We start from the raw sequence: 21,506 nt of genomic DNA, 5'->3' as shown, positions 1-21,506 counted from the left end.
AGTTCCCAGTGAATGGGTAGGATGTGTTCTCGGTGATGTCACTAGTTCCCAGTGAATGGGTAGGATGTGTTCTCGGTGATGTCACTAGTTCCCAGTGAATTGGTAGGATGTGTTCTCAGTGATGTGACTAGTTCCTTGAAATTACAATGCTATTTAATTAAAACATTAATTCTATGATTCACCAAGTTTAATACATGCACAGTACTTGCACATGTGCATTTTTTATATTTTATATATTATTTGTCATTCCAATTAGCTTTTTTGTGTTAGAGAATAAGATTCGTGCAGTTACTAACCAAATTATTACACAGGATTCAAACTATTATTCTATTAATAAAACCCAATAGCTATTTCATCTTCATTGGACCATAACTGACAGTTACTGTATCTGGCAAACAAAGGAAGCATTTAAATGCAAATGTTATAGTACTGTGTTTGCATATTGATGAGTAATGTTAGATTGTGTTTGCATATTAATGAGTCATGTTATCTCTAGCAAATCCCCTCTTATCTCTTCTGGCTACTCAGAGGTATATTTTAATCTAAAAGTGATCACACAGCCTTCACCCGGCCGGCTGAACTATAGTGAGGTCATCTGTAATGGTCAGTGTCTATGCGACTAAAGCAGACATGGCAGAAAGTGCTAATTCCTGGCCACAATGGAGGGGATTTATTTTTTTAATTGAATAAAGAATGCAGTGTAGATACAACGCAATTTACTGTATAGCAGATAATTCCAATGTGGCATTATGCAGAGGATTATTCTCCATGGATACATCTTGAATGCTGAGTTATGAAATTTCATACTGTGGTCCAGTATATACCATTATGTGTATCATAATTACTATTTAATAAAAAGAAAACTGTAATGTGTGCTAAACTAAAGAGGAAGTGCGATAAGACTAGTGTACCCAGGCCTGATTACGTGGCAGGGGGTTTCGTGTTTTATTTTTTAAATACATTAAATAATTGGTGGCAAGCTGTGAACAAGTAGACTGCGTTTTCAGTGATGTCACTAGTTCCCAATGAATGGGAAGGCTGTGTTTTAAGTGATGTCACTAGTTCCCAATGAATGGGTAGGCTGTGTTTTCAGTGATGTCACTAGTTCCCAATGAATGGGTAGGCTGTGTTTTCAGTGATGTCACTAGTTCCCAATGAATGGGTAGGCTGTGTTCTCAGTGAGGTCACTAGTTTCCAATGAATGGGAAGGCTGTGTTTTCAATGATGTCACTAGTTCCCAATGAATGGGTAGGCTGAGTTTTTTCAGTGAGGTCACTAGTTCCCAATGAATGGGAAGGCTGTGTTTTCAATGATGTCACTTGTTCCCAATGAATGGGTAGGCTGCTTTTTTAGTGAGGTCACTAGTTCCCAATGAATGGGTAGGCTGCGTTTTCAGTGAGGTCACTAGTTCCCAATGAATGGGTACAGTAGGCTGCGTTTTTAGTGAGGCCACTAGTTCCCAATGAATGGGAAGGCTGTGTTTTCAGTGAGGTCACTAGTTCCCAAATGAATGGGTAGGCTGCATTTTCAATAAGGTCACTAGTTCCCAATGAATGGGAAGGCTGTGTTCTCAGTGATGTCCCTAGTTCCCAAGGAATGGGTAGGCTGTGTTCTCAGTGATGTCCCTAGTTCCCAGTGAATGGGTAGGCTGTGTTCTCAGTGATGTCCATAGTTCCCAGTGAATGGATAGGCTGTGTTATCAGTGATGTCTCTAGTTGTCAGTGAATGGGTAGGCTGTGTTCTCAGTGATGTCACTAGTTCCCAGTAAATAGGTAGGCTGTGTTCTCAGTGATGTCACTAGTTCCCAGTAAATGGGTAGGCTGTGTTCTCAGTGATGTCACTAGTTCCCAGTAAATGGTTAGGCTGTGTTCTCAGTGATGTCACTATTGTGCCCCATCTTAGAGGGAGATGGAAGAATGATATGCGAGGAGAAAGCCAGAGTAAGTATAGGGGGGACTGGACAACTACAGGTGGTGGGGGAGTATTTATGGAGTGATAGGGGGGTGTCAGGACTAAGATGTGAAGGAGTGCATGTATGAGAGCAAGGCTGGTCAGGAGGTCGTGTGGGGCCTAGAAGGGGCAGGGACTGAGGTGATCCAGCATATGCCATGCCCAATATATAAGGCAATACATAAAATTTACAGTATAATAACAATGACATGCTGGATAAGGAAATTGCTTATCTCTTTCTGCTTAGGCACTGAGCCTATGAGGGTTTTTCACAAGTTTGGGCTGTTGGACCTGCGACTACCTCATGGCCAAATCCACTTTTGGTGATAACAATTTGGGATAGGGGCATGATCATGGCACACTGTGTTGAGCATCACAATGGGAGTGACCATGCCTCTGATTGGCATGTTTATTGCATTGAAAAAAATGGGAGGTGGGGGTAATATTTCCCAGCTCTGGCAAATTGGGGAGAATGGGTCCAAAAAGATTGGAAGAACAGTCCATGCGGAAATTGGAACATTTTGGAGGTAAGAAATCCTTGTATGGAGAACTGTAGACATTTGGTGCCTGACATGGGTAAGAATTATCGCAACTGGCAAGATGACCACATACCGTAGCATAGCTGCCTACTCTGTACTGGCGGAAATTCTCCTGTGTCTCAGGAGTGGAGGCATTGCTCAGTCAACCCCCCCCCCCCCCCCCTATTCTCTATTTTGACCATGAAGTAGGCAGGGCAGGTGGCTTGGTGACGAGTTTCGCTATGACATGCATCATTGTGGTTATTCCATTTGTGACGCAATGTAGAGAACCTCTTGTGACATTAAAGTGGAGGGGTCTTGATGACACGTGGGTTGGTGAATAAAACATTGAAAGGGGTGGAGAAATGGACCAATGGAGAAGTTGCCCATAGCAACCATAAAGCCTCTATCATTTTGTGGACTGTGCTTAACCATGCTTGGATCTCCTGGAGGCTAGATGGGAAAGGTTTATAAGTATGCTCCATACACACAGTGAAAGACCTCTGGGATATCCAGCAGTCATTTGGAGCCAACTTATGAAAGGTGGTCTGTAATCTACTGTATATTCTCATTGCCAGACACAACTGGTCCATGTGTGACCACCTCAGTGGTGTGAAGAAGGTGTTTCAGCCTGTTGTCATAGTATCTCCTGCCCTAATTGCAATTATACCCCTAGCTGGTGAATAAGTCCACACTCACTTTGGCTTGTCCTCTCCAGACCATGATTTGGTTGTACAGACATCTGTTCCAAAGGATCCCCAAGAAAGCAAATCCCTAGCCCAGCAGTTTACAGCTACCTACAGTACTACTGCTGAGCAATACCTGCCTATGCCAATTCTGTAATAAGATTTATCTTCGCTTTTATACTACTTTATTGAGAGCTTCTGATATAAATTGAATTCAATACAAGGCTTAATTAATTAAGTCTGCAGAAAGCTAAAGGCAAAGATGTTTATATTTGATTAACACTGAAGCACCCGGACAACACAGTTATAGTGCATCCAGGGTAAACAATAGGCTTAGTTTTCAAAAATTCACAATCCCTGCAAATAAAAGGGACAATTTTGCCGGATTTATGGGTGTAGCATATTCTGCTGGTGAAGCTACAGTATGATAGCCTTCTCCAGGGGTCTCTTTTCTTTTTAAATATAGTTTTATATATTTATATCTGATCATTCTTGTAAAAAGTTATCTTTTCTGCCTATTATTTTTGTAGATAATTTTATATTCCTGAGGACAGTACTAAAATAATCACTGAAATGTTGAGCAGAGACATCACCAATTGTGGTGACACCAGAAACGCACTCTGCATTGACACCCGTAAACCCCACTGCACCGAAGGCGTGGTCTTGCGGAGACCCTGTTTTTGTCACTTCTGGGGCAGCTGGAAACTGGGCCGTCTGCGGTGCCGACTCTTCCTCTGTGACAGGAGCCAAGTGCAGCAGAAGAATATCACATTGCAGCACCCAGCTCTTGGCACTGCAGAAAAGCTGGAACTTTGGTGCCCCCCATCCCCTGCAGACATCTAGTGACTCCCCTGGCTTTGAGAATTGCTATCTAAGGGAAACACCCCTATAGTGTCCCACTGAGACTGGATATTGGGGTGCTAATTTTTGTTTGTAGCCAACATAACTTTTATTGCATAGTTGTTTTTGAACACAATCTATTGGTTTGAGGTGGTTGGCGGTGCTCCCTGAGTCTGAAAGATAGACTATTTGTGCAAGGAGAAAAGAAGACTCTTTAAGAGTGCCCCAAAAAAAGTCTTCTTTTTTCCTAGCAAAAATAGTCTTGATATCTTCCAAGTGCAACAATCGTGGTGTAGTCAGCTATTTCTGCTGTTAGGACATTGGGAACAGTTACAGACTTTCTATCTATTTGAATTATTAGCACAATTCTCCAAAACAGGAAACCAATTATCACTTGGAGCACACAGCCTTAATAAATCTCCCTATGTTTTTTTTTTTTTTTTTACTGCAGATGTCCTGTACCCACCTTGAATTCTTTTTCAATATTTGCTAGGAGAGCCAGCTCATTACTGAGCTCCAAGGCCGTCATTACTGGGTCTTCGCTGGATAATGATAAATATGCCGGGCTGGCAAGTCCCTTATATGCATTGATCCTCGACCTGGAGTGGCTAAAGGAGTCGTGCTTTTGTTTTTCATTACATTCGCTGCATTTACAAAAATAATTATGAGGCCTCTCAATTCGGGCTCCTTTCCTTAGAAGAGTATGGACTATTTCATATTCCTGACAGTGAGCGGCCAATATGATAGGGGTGATATCTTGGGAGAACCTGGTGCCATCCTCATCGTAGGCGTAGAAGTCGTCTTGTTGGAATTCCGACTGACTGGGGCTTGTCGTGAGTCTCTTGCCTTCGGCAAAGGATGGGTGGCCGAGAATGGCTTCCACTATCCGTACATAACCTTTGCTGATAGCCAAGAGCAAGGCATCGCCGACTCGCGCTAAGTTCTCTTTCTTAAGCAGAAGCTCGGTAATTTCCAAGTGCTCATTAGCAACGGCTAGTTGTAAGGCACTTTGCCCCATGTAATCCACACAATTCACATTTAAAGTGTGACATTCCTCCATCATTTTCCGGACCACAGGGATGTTCCCGTACTCTGCCGCGTCCAAAAACCGTTCTTCGTTAGCTGATAGGTTAGTGGAGCGGTCACTGAACATATAAGCCGGCCCACGGTTAGCTTGTCTTCTACCCTTTTCCCGTAGTACTGTTTGCCTTCGATGACACAACCGATTTTCCTGGGCCCGCCTGCATTAAAATGAAAGGGACAAACAGTTAGGCTACAAAACAGAGGCAGGCAACATGAAGATTACCTCGTATTGTATTGTCTACGGGGGATGGTGGGGCACCAATGTGCCAATGTTGAACCTGTGGCATGTGTTAGCTACAATGTTATAAAAAGGGGGTATGGTATAACTTATCGACAGTCGGGATTCTTGCGGTCGTTTCTGCAACATCGGAATCCTGACTGTCAGGAGCTCGACACGGGGGTGCGGGCTAGCTGTGCTCACCACCTACTCTATTCTCCCTCTATGGGGGTCGTGAACTCCCACAATGGAAAATAGCCCATGTAAGTTGGGATTCCGACTGTTGGGCTATTCCGATGTTGGAGAAATGAGCATCGGAATCCCGACGGTCATCCAGGACCCCAAAAAGGGAAACAAACAATGATTTATTTCAAAACTGAAGCTCTGGTGAATACAATTTTTTCTGTAAAATACTATAATACAGAGGGTGAGATTTATTAGGATGAGAGATTCAGAAAGTGAGAGATTTGGGAAGAAATCTCCAGTTTTTTTTAAAGCGGCAACATTTACACAGCTAAACCAGTTTGATTTTGGAGTGTAAATGATTGCCGCTTTAAAAAAAACTGGAGATTTCTTACCAAATCTCTCATTTTCTGAATCTCTCATCCCATTAAATCTCACCCAAACACTCCGTCTGGATTGATAAAAATACAATAATAGCACAGTTTTATAATAAAAAGGAACACTTCTTATAATCAGGCTCTACAGTATGTTAGTAACAAACTGTAAATGTTTATAAGCGTAAATATCAACCATGATAAACATTCCCGATACAGGGTTATTTGGAGGCATAAGAGCAATGAATTGCTAAACATAACTCCTGCATGTATTCCTGGCCAGTTAGTGGCTTCGGCAGAATGTCCTTTTAAAACCGATACACCAACTGAAAGGCAGTAACAGACAGTCCGGAAGGTGCTGAGGAAGACACTTACCTTTGTCAGGTGGGGAAACGCGTTAAGAATTGTTTTATATCTCTTCAGCTGGGATGTCCTTGGATAAGACTGCAGACACTGACATCCATATCCTCAGGAACGGCTGCAATACAGGACTGCACCAGCAGCCGGGAGGAGAACTATCTGTTACTGCCAATCCGAGTTGGAGCAGTTTTCATGAAAAACTACTACACAAACCCATTAATGTTTTTTTGTTTTTGTTTATTGTTCACTCTTACGGGCAATGCAGTCTGGGCGATTTACTAAATTTAAATGAAAAAAAAAAGACAACACTACCCTGAGACAGCATTATCCACAGTTGCCTGACTCCGATCACCGATCTGACAGGCAGAGCGAGTTGGGAACCAGCGTCTGTGATCAGCGATGTGTGTCTAATACAACACATGTGAAGCAAATGCCGGGGGTATTGTTTGTGAAAAATACCCCAAGAGGTCTGTGGAGCAGATTCTCAGGGACAGAGCATTCTCACAAGCACTGTCCTTCAATGCAATAATTGATCCAATGTGATCAATAACTCATTACGGATTGAGGGGGGGGGGGGATTCTCTAAACTAATAATGCGGTAAAAACCCTGTTATCCTATGGAATTCTACAGCGACCCACCGCCGGCCCGCACCGACCCCCCCTCACCTGTGTCCGGGCAGCACAGAGCTGTGCTGCCCGGATCTGTGACCTCCTCCTCTCTGCACTGTGATCCTCTTCCGGGTGCAGGGAGGAGGAGGAGAGCCAGCCCCCGCCGCAGCAGCAGCACCAGTGCCGGGTAAGGGAGGGAGGGGGGAGCCGCCGGGACCCGCTGACGCACCGCAAAGGACAGCTCTTAACGCAAGAGCTGTCCTTTGCCATAATTATCGCATATGTTAGAGCATATGTGATAATTATGTCGGCGAAGGTCGGCGGAGCTGGGATGCGGATGTTAGAACATCCCGCCCTGGGGCAATTTTATCACATCTTATCTGAGACACAGATTATGACAAACATGCCCCTAATATTGTTCCTATTGACCCTGTGAATGCTCAGAACTTGTATCAAGGTAGGTAGTGATGGTACTAGCATAGTGACTGACTGAGGGTATGGATCATTGGGTAGACAGCATGTTGGTCTACAAGCATAAGGTCGACATGCATTAAGGTTGACATGCAAGAAGGTCGACATGACTGAAGGTCAACACAAGCATAAGGTCGACAGTCAAAAGGTCAACATGGGGTTTTTCATATTTTTTTGTCCCGAATTTTGACACAGTCGACATGGACACTAAAACATAGCACCTCCCCCCCTTGCATGGCTCGCTGCGCTCTCCATGATTTTGGCATGATGCCTCGCTACGCTTGGCACACTATTTTATCTCCCACCATGCCCTAGTGGATGGTTGGGCATGGAATACCGCCTGTCGGCACATGTCGGCTCAAACAATATGTGAGAAAAAAAACCATGTCCACCTTTTGACTGTCGACATTCCCCATGTCAACCTAATGCTTGTGTCGACACTTCCCTTGTCGACCTAATGCTTGTGTCGACCTAATGACCCTGTCGACCTAATGACCCTTTCGACCTTCCTGCATATCGACTTAATGGTGTCGACCTCATGCTTGTCAACCCAATGCTTGTAGACCTAGTGACCGTATCCCGTGACTGCACACACACAGATATCGAATCCTCTCCGATATCTATACGATTTCCTTTAAAAACCAGAATACTGTACCACCGATCATTGCCACACACAAAACGATTGAGTAAACGATCAGAGGGTTTATTCAATTGTTCAGTGTCGCCATGATCAGGGGTGTTCGCGGTCTGCTGCTCTGCATCCCTGAACCCTGCCCGCCACACCCCCACCACTGGCTGACCGAGAGAGGCCGCCGGTAGGCAGGAGAGTTCAAATAAATAGGGTGGACGCTAATTGGCTAAGAGAGCTCTCTCAGCCAATCATCGGGCATCCTATTTGTTTAAAATCTCCTGCCCGCTACCGGCCTCTTTCTCTGTCTGCCAGTGGCGGAGGTGAGGGGTGTGGCGGTGTAGAGGAAGGTTGACGATGAGCAGCAGCGGACGGAGGCTAAGTGGTGGGACATGGTCACAAAGTTCACCATGCCACCACATTGGAATGATGTGGCCATGATTCTGCACACTGGGTTGTTCATCTTTCTACCTGCTGAAGGGATCAGTAGGCTCGACGAATGACCCATGGGAACCCACATCGGATCATCACCAAGCCCGCACATAGTACGTTTTTTAACGATTGGTCGTTCCGATCAGTTGGAAACGGCCATATAGTTTAAAAAAATCTTACCATGCTTGGGCACCTTAACACTTTCCTGTTTTTGGCACGCCAGTCCTCTGATATCTGGCACAGATACTGTTGTACATGTTCGCCAGCATAAAACTAATATGTTATTACCATCATTATTTGATGCATGAAAATGTACATTTCCTAGAAGTGTTGTCTTTTAAATCACATAGTCTATTTAATTTACATATCTGTCGTCATTCCCATCATACATGACACTAATTACCAGCAAAACAGCCCATTGATCTTCCTGTTGGTCTCATTGGCTGAGCCACGTCATATACTAAGATGATATATGGTACTGTGCTATAGGCTGGCTTTGGGACTCATTGTAGTGCAGCAGGAATAATTTGTATAGCAATAGATGTTCCCGATGCTCCCTGACATTTGTCTGCATAGAACTCCAAGCATCTGAGAGACCATCATTCATTATCCAATGTGGTTTCCTCCTATGCAATAGAAATATGATGGAGAGGATAATTCCCCTGGGGACACCAGCCCATCATTCAGGCTGCAGAGAACCAACAACAGGGAGTGAGCTGGAACCTTGCATTAGATGCTAAACAAATACAATATTCTGATTGTTGCAAATATATTTATTTATTTACAGTTTCTTATATAGCGCACACATATTCCGCAGCGCTTTACAGAGAATATTGAACATTCACATCAGTCCCTGCCCCAGTGGAGCTTACAAACTATGTTCCCTACCACATGTACATGCACACAGACATTCTAGGGTTAAATTTGTTGGGAGCCAATTAGCCTACTAATATTTTTGGATTGTAGGAGGAAACTGGAGTACCCAGAGGAAACCCACGCAAGTACGGGGAGAATATACAAACTCCGCACAGTTAGAGCCATGGTGTGAATTGAACTCATGACCTCAGTGCTATGAGGTAGTAATGCTAACCATTGCACCATCCGTTCTGCCCCAAATATATATATGAATTCAGAGTAAAAAATAAATCTGTTGTATGGGACTGGGCACGCTATAGTAAATAAATATGGCAAAAAAATATATAGTAAAATAAAACATAATAATTATTAAGGAAATGGTACTTGTGTAGTTTCACGGCGGCAGCCTAAGCTACGTTATCAGCATAGGCTGCCGCTGTGAAACTACACAAGTAACTACCGTACTGTTGCCGGGAACTGCATCTCTGTCCCCGGCGTCTCTGGCAAGCCTAGTCAGCGCTTCTCTCACACCGCCGGCGCCAGCATGATCCACCCTCTTTGGTGGAGAGAGGGGATCATGGTGGCGCCGGCGGAGAGGCGCTCCATCTGTTTGAGACGCAGGAGCGTCTCAGACGCTCCAGCAATGAGACGCTCCTGTGTCTGAGTAGCTATTTCGGCCTGGTACAGCAACCCTGCCGATAGGGTTAGGGGTTCTGTAGCGCGTGCGTCTCCCGTCCAAAGAGGGGGTGCGGACGCATGTGCGTCTCATTCACAATGAAGGAGGTATTTGCCAGTGTTCCATGTTACATACTTTTAAATGCCTCCATTTGAAACCCCCACATCCACGGCTTTTCAAACCCCCACTATCCACGGCAGCCCGAAGCGCGCCAAGTGCAGCGAGCCCCGGGATAGGATGCGTTACACGTCCTCCCGACCTTTTCATACCCCCACTATCCACGTCGGCGTGGAGTTGATTTTATATAGTGTGGCGAGTGCAGCGAGCCACTGAGCCCGAAGCGTGGCAAGCACAGCGAGGGGACGCGGATTACATGTAAGGTAATCTACGTCCCCACACGGGGCTCGGTGGCTTGCTGCGCTCGCCACACTTTAGAAAATCAATTCCACGCCGATGTGGATAGTGGGGGTATGAAAAGGTCAGGAGGACGCGTAACGCATGCGCTCGCCATGCTTCGGGCTGCCGTGGATAGTGGGGGTGTTTCAGGAACACATTAACACCTGCCATATCATACATCTGAGATAGTAATGACAACATGTGTTAACTTGTAACTGGATCTTAGTAATAATAATAATAATAAGAAGAAGAAGAATTAACTTAACACATCAGTACTTCTGACTGACACATATTACTTTACATGTATTCCGCGTCCCCTCCCGGGGCTTGCTGCGCTCGCCACGCTTCGGGCTCGTGGGGGTATGAAAAGGTCGGAGGACGCGTACTGCCACCCCTCGCGGGCTCACTGCGCTCGCCACGCTTCGGGTTGGCGTTGATCCTGGGGGTGGCGTTGACTATGGGGGGCCATTTAACATTGTAAGGACCCATCAGAGTGCTTGTACAATCAAAAATCATATACAATCGCATCGTATGACATTGTATGGCATACGATGCGATGCAATATTTTATTGTACAATATCGCGCCGCATCGCATACCATCGTATACCTTATTTAGTATAATGGTATACGATGGGATGGGCGTCGTGCTAGGAAACAAGTACCGAGGACAATATTGAGGTAAGACAAGACTGGGGAAGGTAGAGGGGGGGGGGGAGAGTGGACTGATAGTTGAGAATAAAGGAGGAGAGGTTCTGTGAAACTGCAAATAACATATTATATAACATAAGTTTAGGAGGGAAGGCATCAGGTCTGAGGAAGCTAGTGTGTAGATTTAGAATAAGAACCTTACAAATAGTAAAAACAAAACAAAAAAAACAGGCTGTCCCTGCCTCCACAGCTGCTATTACACTAACTAATTACCTAATCCTCATATATGGGCTAACATCTAAGGCAGCTGCTTAGCAGGGGTGTGGGACTCAAACCCGCAGCCTGAGCTTCCCAAGCCGCTGGAATAACGACACACGCCACTGTGCCAGCCGACGAATCAGTGCCTCTCTGTGTAACTCAAAGCTACACTGCAGTGACGTCATTCACTCTGTGCTGCACATATCTCCGACCATCAAATGATTTCTCCCCCGCACCCAAGGCTGTGAACAGAGGCGTAGCTAGGGTGGAGCCGGCGGAGCACAAGCTCCAGGCGCCGACATGTCACCTGGCGCCTGAGCTCTGCTGCTGGCTTCCCTGCCCTGCTCGCCCGCTCCCTGCTGTGCCCGGCATCAGTCAGTGGGGCAGCGGCGTAACTATCGCTCAGCAGACCCGGCGGGAGGGATGTGCCGAAAACACCAAGCAGCATCACCTGAGCCCAACGCCGCCAACACCCCTTCCCCCGGTCCCCTCCGCCTGTCGGGGGGCGCCCCTATCTCACTCACCTCCACCTGAGGAGGGTTCTCCGGTCCCGGTCATGCAGCCCGGCGGCTCCCGGCAGGACAGTGCCGCACATGACATCAGCGGCCTCCTCTGGGCTGGAAGCCTCGGCCACACACACGCAGGGGACGGTGCCTGACCTGCTGGCTGCTGCCCTCCTGCCTGTGACCCCCGCACTGGCGATACCGTCCGCTGGACAGTGGATCGCCATCTACAGCAGACGCTGGCAGGACAGCCTGGACGGCACGGATCCAGGGATACCCTCTCCAGAAGCCACCTGTGCACTCACCAACCCACATCTCCCTCTGGGAATACACCAGTTAAGGTAAAATAAAGGGGGCACAAGGGGCTTCCATACTCCACTAAATCAAGGTGGTGGTGGTGGTGGGGGGAAATAGCTGGGAGGGGGGGCGCGCGAAACATGCCCTTGTTCCGGGCACCCTGGCACTTAGCTACACCACTGGCTGTGAATGGATGTTTATGCTAAACATCCATTTGCAGCTCTGCAGGCAATCGCGGTGTGCCAGGGGAGGTTGGACGGCCGCGCTAGAGGCGGGCAGTGTCTTGTGGACTCGCAAGACTGCGAAATTCAGCCTCGAATCACTAGAAAGGTCTGGAATCACTAGAATACAAATATAGATTAACCAGGCCGAATATGTTTTCACTGCGGATATGGTAGTTGAGAGGTGATATGATTAGTAGGTTTAAATACAGGATTGGGAATCATATGGAACTGGGAGATGATTTGTTCACTAAAAGGCCTATACTTAGGACACGCGGCATGTACTGAGGCTCGAGGAAAAGAAATTCCGAACTGAATTAAGAAGAGGATTCTTCACCATTAGACCAGTAACATTCTGGAACTCATTGCCGGTGGGGGTAGTTACAGCAACTACTGTTAATGAATTTAAATCAAAACTGGATACATTTTTGTCCACTAAGGGAATCCTATAGATATGACTTACTCAAGTCAGTAGTTACAAGTCAGGTTGAACTCGATGGATTAACGTCTTTTTTCAGCCTTAATTACTACGTTACTATGTTATGTTACTATGGGGCAGATTAATTAAGCTTGGAGAAGAGATAAACTGGAGATAAAGCGGAGAAAAGGTAAAAGGAGATAAAGCACCAGCCAATCAACTCCCAACTGTCTTTTTCAAACACAGCTGATTGGCTGTGCTTTATCTCCTTTTACCTTTTCTCCGCTTTATCTCCAGTTTATCTCTTCTCCAAGCTAAACAAATCTGCCCCTACGTAACCAGAAAAACCTCCAAAGTGATTTTTTTTTTCAGCACTGGCTGTCTCTATTTTTGGCACTTTTCACATTCTTTTTCAGAGTACAAACAAGACAAAGAAGGGTAATGAATATTGGCTGATATTTCCGATACTCAGAAATATCGGAAATATTGTGCAAAAATATAATAAATAGTGGTCGTTATTGTGGCCATTACTTTCTTTTCAGATGACCACTGTACTCCGAATTCGGGGCGGGCGCTGACGTCATACGATTCAGAACCATAATGAGTCGGCCTGAATCGGCCACTATATAAAATTCCACTTTCGAGTTTGGAATGTACAATGTTTTACAACAGACAATAGCTATTGATCTTCCGATGACACAAATCTATTCCATAACACAGTGTCCAATTTGTATGACATACAGTATATCCTTTAAACGGTCCACTGTAAAAAGAGTAATGTCTAACCAAGGCTTATCAGCCTATAAACTGACAACTCATGTCTTATAATTCCCTAACGAAGAATATAATCATATTCAAAATGTCTGAGGTCATGTCAAACTATTCATGACATGATTTGTTACATAATGAAAAGCAAAAATGTTCCATAGATATGCCATTAAAAAACGGATTATACTCTGAATTCGTAACTGAGTTTGACAGTTTTGTTTCTGAATAGATCATGTTTTGTATGCAGAAACTCAAAATTAAATTGACTTTTTGGCAGAATATTCTAAGGATCCGTGCCCATATTCTGTAGTCTAAAACATTATGTACTGAATGTAAAATTGTTCATATGGACAGGTCACTGTTCGTTAGAAAATAAAACTACAGATGTAATGTGATTAAATAGTGATGTATCGGATTCAATGCTATGTGGTTGCCATTTAAAATATTCATCAAAACAAAAAAAAAACAAAAAAACAAAAAAAAATCATCAGTTAAACACGAAGAGCTTTCTATGTACAGGTTGAGTATCCCTAATGTAGGGTACACACCAGGACGACCCGCTCACGATGCACATCGTGAGCGGGTCGTCAGTGTCTCGTCTGACCCGCTCGCGGTGACGCGGGGGGGCACGACCCGCTCACGATGTGCACCGTGAGCGGGTCCGATCCGATGGCGACCCGCACCCGGCTGTATGGTCGTCATTGAGATCCTACCTGCAGCAGGTAGGATCTCAATAACGACCGACCCGCGGGACCGCGCATCGGATCGGTATCGGTCCACACCAGGACAGAAAAGGGCCCAATCACCACACAATCTACATCCAATTGGTCGGAATTGGATCTAGATTGAGGGGATCGGGCCCTAGTCGTCCTGGTGTGTACCCAGCATTATTCAAAATGCTCGGGACCAGAAGCATTTTTATTCCGTATTTTTGAATGTTTTTATTTTTGAATGTGGTACCTTGCATTTATGTTGTACAAACACATCAAAAGCGTTAAATACACACAAATACATTTTATTTGTGCATGAAACATGGTTTTAAAACATGAAACAAAGTTTGTGTACAATGTCAAGCACTGAATTTGAATACCAAACAATCATTTTTTTGCACATATTTAGTGGCAGTTACATATCGTGTCCCCAGTAGTGCTACTTACATATGTACTCAGTAGTGCCAGTTACAGATGTACCCAGTAGGTTTTTAGCAACATTTAAAAAAAAAAACTTAATTTTGGAGACTATGGTTTTCAGAATAATTTGGATAAGGGATACTCAACCTGTAATATGCTATGGCTAAATAATGTAATTAGAATGATCAAACTTAATTATACAGATGTAGCCGGTCCACATCAGGCCGGGCTGGGGAAACTATCGCCAGCCCCCGCCAGCCGTGGCAACGGAGCTCCCCGCCGACATCTGCCGCCTCCCCCCGTCGCCAACAACGGTCCCCCTCGCTGCCCCGAACCTTTTTTACCTTGCAGCACACTAAATAAAACAAAAACTATTGGCCCCCATATAAAAAACAATCACATTGGTCCCCACATGTAACAACAATAAAATACATTGGCTCTTTTCATGAGAAGAAGAGACCAGTAAATAATAGTTGAACTGGTGGTGGCTGTAAATTGATTTGGGCATCTCAGGATCTGGGGACACACTTGGGAAAAGCACACTAGTGTTCCATAGCACAGTGGTTCAAAAACACTGATAGAGAGAGAGAAAGAAAGAAATGTGTAACTTCCCCTCCAATATAATATAATTATGCAGAGTCCTATTCTTGGGACTGTCCCTTAACCCCTTCCCGACATTGCCTTTTATGGTAATTTTTTTTTTTTTCCTCCTTGCGTTCAAATAAGCGTAACTTTTTTAATTTTCCGGCTATATAGACACATGAGGGCTTTTTTTTTGCGGGACAAGTTGTACTTTTTAATGGTACCATTTACTATACCGTATAATATTCTGGGGAATCAGGAAATAATTCAATGTGGGGTAAAAAGAAAAAAAAACGCAATTCCACAATTTTGCGCTGGTTACGGTTTTTTTGGAGTTCATAGTTCGTTTAAAATGATGGGTTATCTTTATTCTATGGGTCGTTACGATTCCGGTGATACCAAACTTATATAGTTTTCGTTACATTTTACCACTAAAAAAAAAATAGAAAATGTTACGGTTTTTCGAATTTGCGTCGCGTCGCCATGTTCTGCGGCTTATAACTTTTTTATTTTTCCACCTACGGACCTGGGTGAGGGCTCATTTTTTGCGGGCTGAAGTGTACTTTTTAATTAATACCATTATGGGATATGGGCGACTTTCTGATCTCTTTTAGCTATTTTTTTTTGGGTAGGCGATGCGACCAAAAAACGTAGTTTTGGCGTTGGGGATTATTTTCCGTTTACGCCTTTAACCGTGCGGGATAACTAATGTTATATTTTAATAGATCGGACTTTTAGGAACGCGGCGATACCAAATATGTTTATTTTTTTTATTTTTTATTTATTTTTATTTGGGAAATGGGGAAAGGGGGGTGATTTGAACTTTTAATATATTTTTTTTTTGGTAACTTTTTTTTTTTTTTTTTTTACTTTTACTACAAGGCCCCCTAGTGTACTTGACCACTAGGGGGCGCGATCGCCTGTACTAGGTTCAGCCATAGAGCTCTATGGCTGAACGTAGTGATTTTATGCACTTCCTATTACATCCTGCCTCAGGCAGGATATGATAGGTATGCAGACACGGCCAGCACAGGGGTCTACATTAGACCCCTGGCTACCATGGCAACCGATCGGCACCCTCCGATCTCGCTGCGGGGGGCCACGATCGGCGCCGGAGGGGGGCGCCCCCCTCCGATCAGCTATTTAAGCACTGCGGTCGCTTTGCCCGCGGTGCTTAAAGGGTTAAACGGCCACGATCGGCGAACTCGCCGCTCGTGGCCGTGAGAGCAGGGACCTGGCTGTAATATACAGCCATTACCTGCTCTCTTTCAAGCCAGCTCACTCCGTGAGCTGGCTTGATTCCCCCGCAACCGACATATGACGTAAATGTACGTCATATGTCGGGAAGGGGTTAAATAGTGGGAAAAAACTCTCCATTTTATCACTTTTGAAGTTTAGAGAATCTGGCCCATAGTGCTCAGAGAGAGAGATTACCGTGGCGAGAGCCGCCCGGGTATAGCTGTGCCGCTTCTACTTTCTCCCGTTTGCTGAGGGAGCGTCACTCTGGATGTCCTGGCCCAGTGACAGATTATTAGCATGGCAGCGTGGCTGGCTCATGTCTAACCTCCCATCTAGAGTGAGCCTCTCAGACTCTGTCTGCTAACGCCAGGAGCTAAGTCTGCCGTCAGATGACGGAACCTCGCGCTAGCAGTTTGATACTGTGATGTAGGCAATAATCACCGGAGCAGCCGTGTGAAGTTCTCCAGAATGGATCCCAGCATGTTTCTTTAAAGACTCTTACGAATGTACTCCAATTGCATACCTCCCAATGGGATGCAGTTACAATCCCGGCGGTCGGGATCCCGGCGTTCAGAATCCCGACGCTGGAATCCCGACCGCCGAAATGCCGACACATTCTCCCTCCGAGGGTGTCCACGACACCCCTGGAGGGTGAATAAATTAGTGTGCCCGCTGCGTGGTGAGCGCAGCGAGCCCGCAAGGCGGGTCGATTCACGTCCCCCCCCTTGTCGGCATTTCGGCTGTCGGGATTCCGGCGTCGGGATTCTGAACGACGGGATCCCGACCGCCGGGATTCAATACTGAATCCCTCCCAACCTTTGTCTGGTGAATAGCAGAACCCTGAGGGTGTGGCTTCTCAGCAAGTGGGTGTGTCCTTACAGGAACAGCTGTGCCCATAAGCAGAGGCGTATTTACACCTCATGGGGCCCTATGCACGATATCAGTTTAGGGCCCTCCTCAAACAAAATGGAATCAGGCTCTAGATCTTTTGCATATCCTATCAAAGAACAACAAAGGCAATTTGGGAGTGTGGGCAGGTCCATGTGATGTCATGATATCATTTTTGGGGACCCTTGGGACCTGCTGGGCCCTAGGCCTTGTTGAAAATCCACCTCTGCACACATGCCCCTGCCCACATGCCACATATGGATGTACTGTATCTATAATGGTTGCAGGGCCACCTGAACAGCATTGTAGACTCTGGGTGAGGACATGCATTAGGGCCTTTAAAAACATAAAAAAATAAATCATGAGTTACTCTTCCTGCAATCCCATGCTTACTCTACACATGCTTCCGTACAGTGAATAGCAAGCAGCACTCTGATTGGTAGATAGCTCCAAACATCCACCAATCAGCTGACAGACATTCACTGGCTGCAGGTTTGAAGCAGGTTGAGAATACTGCACTCTGATTGGTGAATAGCTCAAACCATCAATCAGCATGCTGGTTGTCATTCAAGGTCTGGTTGCAAGCTGTGTCATTCACAATAAAAACAGCCAAACAGCATTCTCTACCTGCATTAGACAGTCCTATAATAGTGGAGCCCGAATCAGTTGCCCGGTGTGCCTATCTATTAAGATGACCCTGGAAGGATGCAGTGTGTGCTGTTCTTGTCTGTTTATAAAAAAGAAAACAACCATTAAGGCCCATACACACTGGGCGACTTTAAGCTGAAAGTAGCTCAAAACAGAGGGTTTGAGCGGCTTTCAGCTCAAAGCCGCCCAGTGTGTATGGTCCGGCAATGAGCAATGAGCGCTGCTGCGCGCTCCTGCAACATCACTGGGAAAGCCGTTCATCTGCTGGTTATACCAGCAGATGAGCGGCTTTCAGGACGGCTTTGCATAGCGCTGCGCTATGCAATGCCGTCCTACCCCCTCCGTCGGCGCAGAGCAGGGAGAAAGCCGCTCAGTGTGTATGCACTGAGCGGCATTCCACCCAGCGATGATTCTCATTATCACTGTCCATACACGCTGGGCATAGTCGCCCAGTGTGTACTTATTTATTTATTATTTATTTATTTATTAACAGTTTCTTATATAGCGCACACATATTACGCAGCGCTTTACAAAGCATAGTTTTGAGCAAAAACACAGACAGTTTAGGACAAGTACATGGTTAATGCAGATAGTTGCATCAGGGGACAGGACACTGAAGCAATCATCAGGGTGGCAGAGGTTTATATATTCTAAGAAAGGCACACGAGGAGAGAGGGCCCTGCTCGTGAGAGCTTACATTAAAAAAGGGGAGGGTTAGACAGATGGGGGTGACACAGAAGGGAAAGAAGTTGGGCATAAACAGTAGGTTAGGATGAGAGATGGTCAGGTTTTATGCAGGAGGGTGGGAAGAGGTCAGCTTAGTGTTTAATATTTTAAGTCTAAAAAAGCGCTGGGTCATCCAGGAGTAGACAGCAGAGAGACAGTTGGAGATATGAGTGAGGATAGAGGGAAAGAGATCAGGAAAGGATCGGTAGATTTGAGTATTATCAGCATGGAGGTGATAGTGGAAGTTAAGTGAGCAAATAAGCTCACCCAGAGAGGACATATAGAAATAGAGAAGAAGAGGGCAAAGAATAAAATGATGGGGGACACCTACTATCAATGGAAGAGCAGGAGTATTGAAGTCATTAGAGGTACAGCTGGGCATTTTCAAAACACACAGCGCAAATACAAGCATTAACAGTGATATTCAAAGTTTTAGTAGTTGTAGAGATGGTGATATTCTGGATGAATAGTCAGATAGCCAGGAGTAGTATGTTGTGAGCTCACTCAAAGCAAACAAAACAAATGCTTAGTACATTTACCCGGGATGCAGTTTAAATCCCGGCGGTCGGGATCCCGGCGTTCAGAATCCCGACGCCGGAATCCCGACCGCCGAAATCCCGACCGCCGAAATCCCGACAGTTTCTCCCTCCGTGGGTGTTCACGACACCCCTGGAGGGAGAATAAATTAGCGTGCCGAGCGTAGCGAGGCACCGGGCCCACTGCGTGGCGAGCGCAGCGAGCCCGCATGGGGGGGCGATCCACGTCCCCCCCTTGTCGGGATTTCGGCGGTCGGGATTCCGGCGTCGTGAATTTTGAACGTCGGGATCCCAACCGCCGGGATTTCATACTGAATCCATTTACCCTTATGCATCTATTGTAGGTCCAATTACTATAAAGCAAACACTTTTCCCAAGCTGTTTTATTAGTGGTTATGTAGAGTTGGCCATTAACATTTTCACATATGTATTATTAATCTATTTGCTTGCTTTACATCCCAGGTCCTGCTGTTACAGGAAACCAGTGATAACTGTGTCCACCGCAATCTACTCTCATTGCAGCTCCAGATTTATCTACCTCCTGGGAACAAGGTTAGGTATTGAAGCTCTTAATTAAATTGAACGGAGACCATTGTGAATCTTTTCCTGCCAATAACTGGGCAATGGCTCTTCTGCTAATGGTGGACACTAGTGTTATTGATATCCCAGCGAGGACTATCAGGAGACAATAAATGCCTGGAAATGACTGATGCCTTCAATTAAAAGATGCATACAGTATATGGTTCTAAATCACAAGCAAATCATTTGCCAGGCTGCAATGAGTCATGCCTATTAGCCGGGCAATGGGTGTAAAGATAGATATTATTCACCAATAGAGATAGCCATTCCTCAGCTCAGCACCTGCAGAATGTTGTTACTGTGCAATTGTGAGTTCATGCAGTAAGATATACTGTAGCAGTAAGGTGTAATCCCAATATCTATGCTTATTGCCTGTGCCAGAAGCCAGAGCCGGCTCAGGGGATATAAGAATGCGTGGTACTTGTTTCCTAGCACGGCCACAATCGCGGCCATCGGGGGTAATTTTTAGTGGCCTGCGAAGCGACCGACGCGATGCCCCCGATTTTTCCATTGAAATGCATTGAAAACAGTGAAAAATCGGGTCGGTCGCGTCGTGTGCACCTAAAAATGCTTAAATGGTCCAGACGCGATGCCCACGATTTCCCCATAGGGAACAATGTTAAATGCCTCAATTTACCCGCGATGACCACGATTTCCCATAGGAAACAATGTTAAATGGATCAATTTACCCAAATCAGCATAGGGAAGAATGGTAAATGGGCCAGAAACCCCCAAAAAACCCACAGAGCAGTGGAATATCCCCCCAAAAGTAGTTGACGCCACCCCGCCATCAACGTGAACCCGAAGCGTGGCGAGCGCAGCGGTACGCGTCCTCCGACCTTTTCATGCCCTACTATCCACGTCGGCGTGGAGTTGAGAATAGAATAGTGTGGCGAGCGCAGCGAGCCACCGAGCCCGAAGCGTGGCGAGCGCAGCGTGCCCCGCGAGGGGACGCGGATACCTTCACAGGTAAACGCGTCCCTTCGCGGGCTTCCCAGGTGTCTGCGTCGCCATGGACACCTGGGAAGCCCGCGAGGGGACGCGGATAACTGTGAAGGTATCCGCGTCCCCTCGCGGGGCTCGCTGCGCGCGCCACGCTTCGGGCTCGGTGGCTCGCTGCGCTCGCCACACTATTTTATTCTCAACTCCACGCCGACGTGAATAGTAGGGCATGAAAAGGTCGGAGGACGCGTACCGCCGCCCCTCGCGGGCTCGCTGCGCTCGCCACGCTTCGGGTTCACGTTGATCGCGGGGTGGCGTATAGTACTTTTGGGGGGACATTTTTATGTTCAGGGGTGTTTTTGGCCCATTTACCATTGTTCCCTATGATAATTTGGGTAAATTGAGCCATTTCACATTGTTTCCTATGGGAAATCGTGGTCATCGCGGGTAAATTGAGCCATTTAACATTGTTCTCTATGGGGAAATCGTGGGCATCGCGTCTGGCCCATCGCACCCGATTTTTTTTAGCAGCCGCGATGCCCACGATGGCCCCGATTTTACCCCTGATGACCGCGATTATGATCGTTGTGGCCGTGCTAGGAAACAAGTACCGAATGCGTCAATCAGTCTTATTGAACAATTTAAGTATCTCCCAATGGGACAACAATTTATGTGGAATCACACAGACTATAGGTAGCACCATAGCATACCTCCCAACTTGACCTATTCCAAGAGGGACAAAAAAGCTCTGTTCCTGGACTTCCTTGTCAGTGGCAGCTGCAGTGGTGGGGCTGCAGTCCAAAATTCAAATAGGGGAGCCCAACCAAATGCCACCCCAAACATCA

The 21,506-nt window shown here is 46.0% G+C and overlaps 1 protein-coding gene across 1 annotated transcript in view; it reads right to left on the bottom strand.

The window, feature by feature from the left end:
* The window catches only part of TRPC6 (transient receptor potential cation channel subfamily C member 6), a 191,652-nt gene that overhangs the window by 96,165 nt on the left and 73,981 nt on the right, over positions 1-21,506 (bottom strand). Inside the window, exon 2 of the mRNA XM_083170079.1 lies at positions 4,461-5,235. Coding sequence (XP_083026205.1) covers positions 4,461-5,235 — 775 coding nt within the window. The remainder of the gene's footprint in view (positions 1-4,460; positions 5,236-21,506) is intronic.

Source organism: Crinia signifera, chromosome 2, assembly GCF_055691185.1.
Source record: "Crinia signifera chromosome 2, ASM5569118v1, whole genome shotgun sequence".
NCBI classification, from domain to species: Eukaryota; Metazoa; Chordata; class Amphibia; order Anura; family Myobatrachidae; genus Crinia; species Crinia signifera.
The sequence above is the reverse complement of the archived record's forward strand: the minus strand, read 5'-3'. Positions and strand labels throughout refer to the sequence as shown.